The sequence below is a fragment of the Cyanistes caeruleus genome, chromosome 8, assembly GCF_971803275.1.
Source record: "Cyanistes caeruleus chromosome 8, bCyaCae1.hap1.1, whole genome shotgun sequence".
NCBI classification, from domain to species: Eukaryota; Metazoa; Chordata; class Aves; order Passeriformes; family Paridae; genus Cyanistes; species Cyanistes caeruleus.
The window spans coordinates 1335001-1345000 of NC_141708.1; the positions used below are offsets into that span (position 1 = coordinate 1335001).

A 10000-nucleotide genomic window follows, 5' to 3' on the forward strand; every position below is an offset into this window, starting at 1 on the left:
AGGACACTCAGATTCCATATCTGAAAGAAAAAGCACGAAGCATTTACTTCCTGCTGAGGTTTATTTGCATGAATGGCGCTTTGGTTTGTGGTCTGGTGGAAATACATTTTATTAGTGGTGTTTCTGGGGTGGAATAGGTGGTTTTCTGCCACAAATATTCCTTTAGCCGAGCAGTATTTGAACTGGACCAAACTGAAGCCACTGCTTGTGCTTATAGCGCCGAGGATTTTCCTGCTTAGTGTTGAAATTCAAGTACAAAAGTCTTTCTGGTCTATTTGCTACAACACCTCCTCTCAGAGAGGTTAAGAAGAGGTGAACAGGATGAAAAGGCACTTGCAGGGTTTAAAAAATCTTCTATGGAAAAAAAAAAAAAACATCTTTCATTTCACAAAAAAAAAAAAAGTCTCCTGTAGGTTGTTATGTGCATAAGGTGGAGGCTTAAGAGCAGCCACATTTGCAGATGAACTGCTTTTCCTCGCTTCTCCGAGACATGACATTTGTTCAGAAGATTAGCCAGGTTGTAATGTGTAGCATAATTGCACTGTGCGGATGTCCCAGAAGTGAAAACCTAATTGCTTGACAGGCCTATAACTTTGTGGTACTGCTCTCACCTTGTTAGGTCCTTTTCTGATGCGGTTCAAATGCAGGCTGGCCGCAGGTGTGCCTAATTTACCTCGCAACAGAACGTGTTGAGTTTAATTGCACAGTGGTTGTTAGGAAAAATTGGTGGGTGGAATATCAAGTGACTCACTGTATGCGGATGGCAGATGGGCGGCGAGAGGCATCAGAGCTAAGTGTATAGGTGAGGTGAGTTAATAAAAGATGTAAATTTTAGCTTAAAATAGTGGAGTCTTGTGGAAGGTAATACATTTTAATTAAGAGGGTAGCAGGCCCCGTTCTAGCAGTGGGAAAAAATCAGAGCAAGGGGACATGGCAAAGACTGCATTTTTCTTCCTATCAGTGTTTTAGGAGCAGCTCAGCCTGTTTGGGAAGGCTGTTTTGCGAGGCTGTATTGATTAAAAAAGGCTAAAATTTCTGCTTATGATACAAAATGTAACAGGGAGAGCCAAACCTAGAAATTCTCATTCTTGTCTCAAAGTTTGGGATGAGACCAAGCAGAGCTCTGCTCCAGGTCCTTGCTCCTTGCTGTGGTTGGGGTGGGAGGGATGGGTTTGCAGTGCCCACAGTCCTCGGTGGTCAGCTGAGAGCAGCCACCAAGTCAATCATCTCCTCCTGGCATGGAGAGCACCCTGCCTGGGAATGTGGTTCTTAACTGATGCTGTCTTCCTCTGAGAAGCTTGTCCTGATGCCACCTGTGCTCCATGAGCTCTGAAAGCATGGAGTAAAGAGTGAAATAAAATATCTCAGCATCAAGGAATGCAGTGGAGCTGAAATGCGAGTGCTGCTTGTGTTCACTCCAGCCTGGCATCAATATTTAGCCCGGTGCTCAGAGCCATCCTAATAAACTTGATGATGTCTAATTTCACCAAGAGTGGGTCCTTTTCACCAAATAATTGAACAAATACCGGTTCCAGTTGATGTTTAGTGAAAGGGTGCTTAATGGCCCTTTTTCTTTGACAGGATGTGAGCTCTCTGTATAGAAACAATTCATCATGAATGCTTCACGCTAAAAACAATCCACGAGGAGCAATACTTAGCATTCCTAGTGCACAATTCATTGGAGAATTTCCGAGCAATTTACAAACATTAGCTCAATAAGCCTCACAACATCCATTTGAGATCAGAAAAAAAAAAAAAATAAAAAAAAAATGGAAAAGATAAGATACAGCTCTTCAGCCTGGATGTGGCACTACGGAGCTGTAAAGCTGGAGGCTGGTCCCAGCTCCTGGCTCCCCAGCATTGGGTGGGTGGCTCTGTGTGGAGCTGGGCATCAGCTGGGCCCTGCACAGACTCACAGTCTGGGTGGTGGAAGCTGTGCAAAAGCAAATAGAGGTCTGACAGAAAGGATGTTTCCTTTAGAATAATAGAATTGTGGAATGGTTTGGCTTGGAAGGGACCTCAAGGATCATACAGTTCCAACCCCCCTGCAGTGGGCAGGGAACCTGGCAATAATCAATTGTTCTGGAGATAAAATCTCAAATAACAACAACAAGAAAATAAAAACCTAATCCAAAGCACAAAAAACCTCCAAAACATGGCAGATAAAATTAGAGGGAACTTGTGGCTAACATAGAGGCAGTTTCATGGAGTTGCTGATAATATCCCTGCAACAGCATCCAGAAAAGCTGAGCATCTGAACTAGGAGATCATGTCATCCACCACAGAAATCCAGATCTTGTTCAGCTCAACAGCTGAAACCCCTTTACAGGTTTTGGGATAGGAAGTTTTAAAGAAATGTGCATTCAGCTGAACTGACAGCATCGATTTCTTTATGCAGTTTCAGTAAACCTGGTTGTTTCCCTGCTTGCCTCTCTGATACGAGAGATTGCTCCTTCAGCATTTGTGTCCTGGGATAACATCAGGGTGCTGCTCAAGGTTTAATGGAGAAGGAAGAGCTGGGATTAAAAGCACCAGTTTTGGATTTGGGGATGCTCCCATAATGCTCCTGAATGACCCTCAAAGCTTCTCAGCAGCGAGTGCGATGTGGTGCAGCCACTGTTGCTCTTTCTGCTGGCCAAGGCTGGGCCTTGTTGGGTGCTAAAGGAGGAAAGATGCTCCTGGTTTGCCTCCTGCCAGGAATGCTCTTGGCACATGGAAACCTCTGTGTGCAGCAAGAAAAGTCCCAGTCACTTACAGAGCTGGACATGAGCGAATAAATCAAAGTTGTTTCACATTTCTGAATGTGAAAGCTCTGGCTGACCTCACTGTCCAGCATGCGCAAATTTGGGCAGCACGAGCTGCTGGACTGGAGCATCTGAAGGACTCTGGGAGAGGGAAAAATCCTGAGCTTTGCTTGTCATTAGTAGTCAGTCATTAGCCAGAAAACCTAATTAAAACATAGTTTTACTATGAAAGGTGAAATCACGAGTGCATAAATAAAAAAGATGATGTCAGGCTGTGAATGTCCTCCTGAGGATCCCGCGGTTTGCTTCACCTGCGGGGTGGAGACTTCCCAGATCAGCTCATTCCTGCGGTGCAGGAGGGTGGCAGAAAGGAGTTTCCATCTTCCCAAGCTTTCCCCTTCCCTCTAAGTGCTCGCTGTGCTCCCTTGAGGCAGCGTTGCTGCAAAAACGGTTTATGGGGAGATGCCTGGATGATAAGGGTTAGTCCTAAATAATTGCTGGTTGTCGCTCAGCAGAAATAAGCTGGATTTCGATCCCTGGGTAGAGCGACTCCTCACAGCTAAAGGCTGGCAGAGGTTGAAGAGGTCGTAAGACAGGGCCTAATTTGCCATGTTCCTTCCCTTTCAAAAACAATGAGGGAGCCGGGGCCTTGCCGGTGGGCAGATCCTGCCTGGATCTCCCTGGAGTCAGCAGGAGTTGGATCCAGTCCCTTTGAATAGCCAGAGTTTCCAATCCGGAGGCAAAGCCAAGTGTTTTTCAGAAGATTGATCATTACCTTTGGAATTTTTCGACGTAGAGGTCATTACTGCTAATATAAGTTGTGAAAAAAATGAAAAGTATTAAAAAAAATAGAGACAAATTCTCATCTGGTGTAAGTCATTGCCTTTGAAGTCAATGAGTCATTGAAATCAACTTTCCCACACCGAGCTGAGGATATGGCCTGGAGTCAATACATTTGGAGTCGTTGAAAAATTAAAAATATAAATTTGCCTTGCCTTGGCAATAATGTTCTGTTTATGACAGAGATCTTGTGCTTTAAAATAAGTTCATTAACAAATAGGAAAGTAATATTTCACTACCAGTATCCTTTTGGGTATAACTATTTATGACTAAATTTTATTAAACTTTTTAAAAATTGGATTTACATTTTGATGAATCTAATAGATTTCAATTTTGTATTTTTATAGATTCTTTCTAAAGTTTTTCCTCAAGTGCAATCAGAACTGTTTGAAGAATGCAGGCAACCCACGAGACATGCGAAGATTCCAGGTACAGATCCCACTAAACAATGTATAAAAGACTTGATCACATCTTCATCTTGAGCTTATGAAATAACAGTCAGTTTTTCCACTCAGTGTTGTCCCAGTGCTTAAAAATTTGCTGTCAGTATTTTTCCACTTCCCCCATTAATTGAAGTGCTGGTTCTGGAGTTCTGCAGTGGGCTTGACAGATCAATGTTGGAGCAAGTGGATCTTTCCTTAGGAATTATTTCCCTAATTTTCCTTCCTGCTGTCACCTTGTGTTGTGGTGTGCTGTTTGCTCAGATCTGCAGGGGTTTTACTCAGACTGAGTAGTTTGATCTTACCTTAAGAACACGACTATGGACCTCAGGGATGTTTGGAACTCTCTGGTTCACAACTTGTGGATCCAGCAGTGATGGCCCAGCCCACAGATGTTTGTTTCAGCAGGGTTAGAAAATGTTTAATACTTCACTTTCTCCTTACAGCTTTTGAGATACCCTGTGGTGAATCATAGCAGCACAGAGAGGCAGCTGACGGGATGGACAAATTATTTCCTCTGTATCTGGGGTCATTGGAAAGGCTCGTTAAGAAATAACTGTCTTTTATTTCAAAATATTTCACAATGATTCATATTTGGTTCCAGCAATAAAGTAGTATTGAGATGTTCAGAACTTCCTCAGTTTGGAGAAGAATTTCTTGTGGTTAAACTTGATAGCAGAGCATGTGACATCTGTTTTCATGCACAGCCAACCAACCGGGGAAGCCAGCACCCTTGAGCCAGCCAACAGAAAAGATCTGTAGCTGGGAAAAAAAAAAATATTCCTTCAAAACAATCGAGCCAGGCTTCCATTTTTCATGCATCTCAGCTTCACGTAGCATCGGTGATATTGATCCATCTGAACAGAACAGAAGGTCAAACCTGGAATGAGTGGAAATGTCCTCTTTGTCTCACTGATGACTAAATGAAGCATCAGTCACGAGTGATCTTGTGGTCGACAATGGAGCCAGTAGGCACTAGAAAGACTTTCCTGGGTCTCTTTAGCTAATCTCCCTGCCTCTCAGAAGGTTTAACTGGACTTAACAGGATGTCAGATCTTGAACAGTATTTTTACCTGGTTTCCCTGCCTCAGCACCTTTGTGGAGGTGCACTGCAGGAGTGAGGCGACATAACAAAGCGTAGCACGTCGACTTTCTTTTGCTGAACTACAGTATTTTCCCTTGGTGTCTGACCTATATAGACATGACAGAACAAAAATAGTTGTCATTTTCATATACACCTTGCTCTGTCTCTTTAATACACCATGTTCTAGGAACCAAACCCAGAAACCCTGGCTGGAAATCACGCTTGTATGTTTTGCAATGTTTCTGAAAGCCTGGGAATCTCATTAAGAGTGAAAGAGGATAGCCCAGTGGCCTGGCAGCAGCTCTGAGGCCGAGCTGAGCGTGCAACCTCAGCACTCTCCGAAGTGGATGTTGACAAGAGGGAAAGTGTCCACTTGTGGGAGGAGAGAGCTGGGGAAGCAGAGCAGCCTGGCAGAGAGCTGCCCTCGGGCTGTTCTAAAGGGTACCGCAGATGGCTGTCTCCGAGGAGGCAGGATACACAGAAAAGGTGCTGTGATAGCTGAGAGCTAATTATGGCTTGTGAATAAGAAACAGGATCAGAGGTGATCCAAAACATAGAAGCAGACAAGAATTTTCTTCTGATGCCTTGGACCAGCTCTGTGCGAAGGAGGCTCTCTGCTCCCCTTCAGATTGTGTTTGTTAAGTGTTTGGGTTTAGAAGCTGGTGGAAGAACCCTGAAATCATCTTTGCTGTAACCAAAATTTAAATGAATGGAAGGTGGACACTAAAATTCGTCCTACCTTTGGCCACCCTCACCAGCTGGCTCGATAAGGTCTGACTTAGCCAGCGACTTTATGGACTCTACTCACCCCAAAGGAAGCGCTGCAGTGGCCTCTTCCTTTAGGTAACCTGGAACCAGAGCAAAGGGCCCATGCTGGAGTATTTAAACAAGATGTAAATGTCAGCCTGGGATAACAGTGATCCACCTACGAAGCCGTGCTCCACACCAACCCTGGCGGTTTCCTCCCTGGCTGGTGTTCCCGCGCCGTGGCTGCCGGAAGGCGTCCCACAGCTCCATTCTGGAGGTGTTTGCTTCGGGAAGGTTGTGCCTTTTGCATATGTTCCTTTGCCATTTTCGACTGAGAAGCAGCTGGAAGCCAAAGGAGGCCCTATCCATCATCTCTTCTATGGCCGGACTCTGAACCTGGACACAAGAATAGGAGCCTTTCACTCAAAAATAAAGGAGGAAATTCCATTGACATACCAGGGTCAATCACCATCCAAATGAACTTGAGAAGGGATACTTTTCATGGATTGAAAACACTTTCACTATTCATATTCAACTCGGCCTTTTCAGATGCAAAAAAGTTCATTATCAGACATTAAATGTAATTGTAAAACTGACCTGGAGATCATTTACTGAAGAAAAAATGGGGAGTTACGAAGGTTCCTGATTTATTAAGCTTTTTTTATTTGGAATCCTCACAACCCTTCATTTGAAGACAGTCTCAAGTGAACAAATTTTAATTAGATAAACTATCTAATCAATATATCAACAGATCAATCAAAACAGCAGCTTTTAAAATGAGTGGCTAGAGGGGTGTTTCTGAAACTAATGGCTAGAAGAATATTTCCCTGAATTGAATTCATTTGTTAGCATAATAGGAGATTAAACTCTAATTAGTGTAGCAGGTTCTGAAGAGAAACAATTGTGAGTTAAAAATCACCAGTGGTCTCCACGTAAACAAAGATGTATTCAGAGATGTCATTCACTCGGTTTAAATAGAAACAGAAAAGTAACAGGATGTTGTTTTGTCTTACAAGAGCTGATTCGGGGAAAATCTGCAGGATTTTTGAAATGTGGGGTTTTGTTTTCTCTTGCAGGTTGTTGTATCAACAACAGTCAATGTGGATGGCCACGTGCTGGCTGTCTCAGACAACATGTTTGTACACAACAATTCCAAACACGGGAGGCGGGCTCGCCGCCTTGACCCCTCAGAAGGTACGGCCCCTTCTTATCTGGAAAATGGTAGGCACACATTTACATGTCCTTTTTTTTTTATTTGCAATGCTTTTTTTTTATTTTATTATTTTTTTAATTTCCTTTTTTTTTTTTTTTTTATTTCACCGTACTTTATGTTGAGACACCACTACATTTATTTTTACATCATTTCTTCTCTCATCCATCAAAACCCATTAAAAAAAGTCCATTAGTATTTCTCAGCCCTTGTCAACTAGAACACAGACGCTTCTGAATTTGCTTCTGACTTCTTTCTTCATTTAATACTTACAGTTTTGCAGTCACAACCAATTTTTCACATTTTCCTATTTTATTATTTCTTTCTTTTTTTTTTTTTTCTTTTTTTTTAAATTTCAGTCTTGTTTTGCTTGCAGCTTTTTCTTGCTCTTTAATTTGACTTGATTTTATTTTGGCTTGTCATATTCCTTGATCCAGAGGTACAGTCTCAGGTTATGTATGCAAGTTTAAGTGGATGGTAAAAACATGACCGAATCTGTAAAGAATTTACTGTGAGGTCAATTTCCTGTGCCTGGGCCTTACTGCAGATTACGGCAGGAGGGGGTTTGGATGAGAAAAACAGCATAAAATGTTTTTCTTCAGCCTGACTCAACGTGATTGACTTCTTGCCTGAACTGCTAAAAGAAGATAGGCTGAGATGAAGAGGGGAATGGAAAGTGTCTCTGAAAATCCAGAATTGTGAAATCCTATCTTTTTTGGAAACCATCAGCCCCTGAATCACTCACACACAATTGCAGCTGCGCCTGGGCAGTGCACACATGTATTTATTGTCCTGCAAAGCCCAAAATAGTCATTTGGATTTAAATATCACTTTGTTTGAACTGTAAAATATACCAGTGTAGGGATGCAAACCAGCTCTCAGAGAACCTCTGTTTAATAAAATTAGGATAGGATAGGATAGGATAGGATAGGATAGGATAGGATAGGATAGGTTAGGATAGGATAGGATAGGATAGGATAGGATAGGATAGGATAGGATAGGATAGGATAGGATAGGATAAAATAGAATAGAATAGAATAGAATAGAATAGAATAGAATAGAATAGAATAGAATAGAATAGAATAGAATAGAATAGAATAGAATAGAATATTTTCAGTTGAAGGATCACCCAGTCCAACTTCCTGAAGATTTTAGTCTTGCTCAGAATTTAAATGCACATTTAAATACGTTTAATTTTAATACCTCTTGAGTTCTGGAAGTGTTAAGATCCTCAAACCTGATGTGCTGGGCCATGTACATCAGTTTCTACGGGACTCCTCTTGCGACTTGCTACTAACACATTGACAGGATCATGGCTTTTTACACTAATAAAATTAATTAAAGTGATAACAATACTAAGCTGCTAATACAATCATTGTCATTTTACGTTTCAAATAGTATTTACCAACGGGCGGGGAGGGGAATGAATGAGGCGAGCACCAACTATCGGAAGGAAACGCAACCCAGACATCAAAAAATGGAAAGCGATTTACAAATCTGCCGCGGTCCGCACACACACACAACCCTAATTTGTTTTTCTGCATTAATAACTAAGGTATAAGAGACCAAAAATATAATAATTAAAGGTCGCCCTGAGCACCAGAGTCATTATGGTCTATGACGTATTGTTTATCTCTTTCATATGCGCGGAAAGTAGGTGTGTGTTTTGCCTAGCAACCGTCACTAATGAGGTTCACAATTAAGAAGGCTGAATCCTCTCCCCTCGTCCTCTCCTTCCCCAGAGAGCCAGAACTAGCAACATTATAGGTTCAAGTAAGCATGCTCAGCCCTGTGGTGTTAGGTTTTAGTCTAGGTCCAAATTCAGCCTCTTCTAATGAGCTATTATGATCTTAGCAAAATACGAGTATTTATTTTTGTAAGCTGCATAAAAAAAGAATTTGACTCTGAGCAGCAAATACCGCTTAGAAAAATAAAGGCCACTTTTCCATGCTACGGAAAATCTACATAAATGTCACTTACCAGGAGCTCCTTTTCTTGGTGATACGGTAATTGATTTGCTTTCTTTAAATGTTAAAAAACACAGTGCCAAATCCTCTTTGCCTAACATCCCATAAACGCTCAGTCGAGTAAGCTGCACCGTTGCAAATGAATGTGAAAATCTGAACGGCTGCTCCTTAAAGTCCTACTTTTAATAACAATGATGGTAAGGAAACAACTCGGAGTAAATAAACACTGCTGGAACAGGGCGGCAGAGAACCCTTGAATGGAGGAAGGAATGGCAGGGACAGAGTTCCACACCCTCTGGAAGTTGGTGGGGTTTAGGAGAAATCGGGATCCTCATGAACAAGGGCCATGCTTTGAAAATGAGCATCACCACCAGGTTCTGCTCCTGCTGAAATCACCACCCAACTTCCCGGGATTTTGGTGTGCCCGGAATAAACTTCCACCTCTTTAAAATGGGAGTGGTGTGAAAGAAAAATTCCCCAAATCCTGACCTGGCTTACTTGAGAATCTTTGTTTCCTTTTGGTCAGAGTATAACCCTGGATATCTTCTTAAAAAGATGGGGTGGGTTTATGCCATGCTCCCAGTTCCTCCTGTCCCGCCACCTTCCTTGGTGAATGGAATGCTTTGCATTAGCAACACATTCTTTAAAGAAAAGTACCCGCTAAAAAAACACGATATTTACTTCTCCGTAGCCTCTCCTTGCTAACACCTCATTATCCAATCATCTAATATTCACCAGCAGTATATACACACACTCGCAGATCGTTTCCAAGTAAACTAATTCCCCCTGCTGCTCCTGTGGAAGGCTGCCATTGAATCCTTTGAGCTCACAAAAAGCACGGCAAATTATTTACAGTAGTTGAATACAACTGGAGGAAAAACAACCGTTCCACCTCCCGGCACCGCCGAGGAGAACCAATTTTTAATTTATTTTTTTTTTTTCCTTGTCACATTTTTTTTTTTTTTTTC

The 10000-nt window shown here is 42.1% G+C and overlaps 1 protein-coding gene across 8 annotated transcripts in view; it reads left to right on the forward strand.

The window, feature by feature from the left end:
* EBF3 (EBF transcription factor 3) overlaps positions 1–10000 on the forward strand; it is a 120525-nt gene that overhangs the window by 73087 nt on the left and 37438 nt on the right. For 5 of the 8 annotated variants that reach the window (XM_086899526.1, XM_086899522.1, XM_086899521.1 and 2 more), the window contains exons 7-8: positions 3932–4013; positions 6932–7076. In XM_086899526.1, the coding sequence (XP_086755652.1) occupies positions 3932–4013; positions 6932–7076 (227 nt within the window). The remainder of the gene's footprint in view (positions 1–3931; positions 4014–6931; positions 7077–10000) is intronic. The other 3 variants (XM_086899527.1, XM_086899525.1, XM_086899529.1) reach the window with 1 other exon arrangement.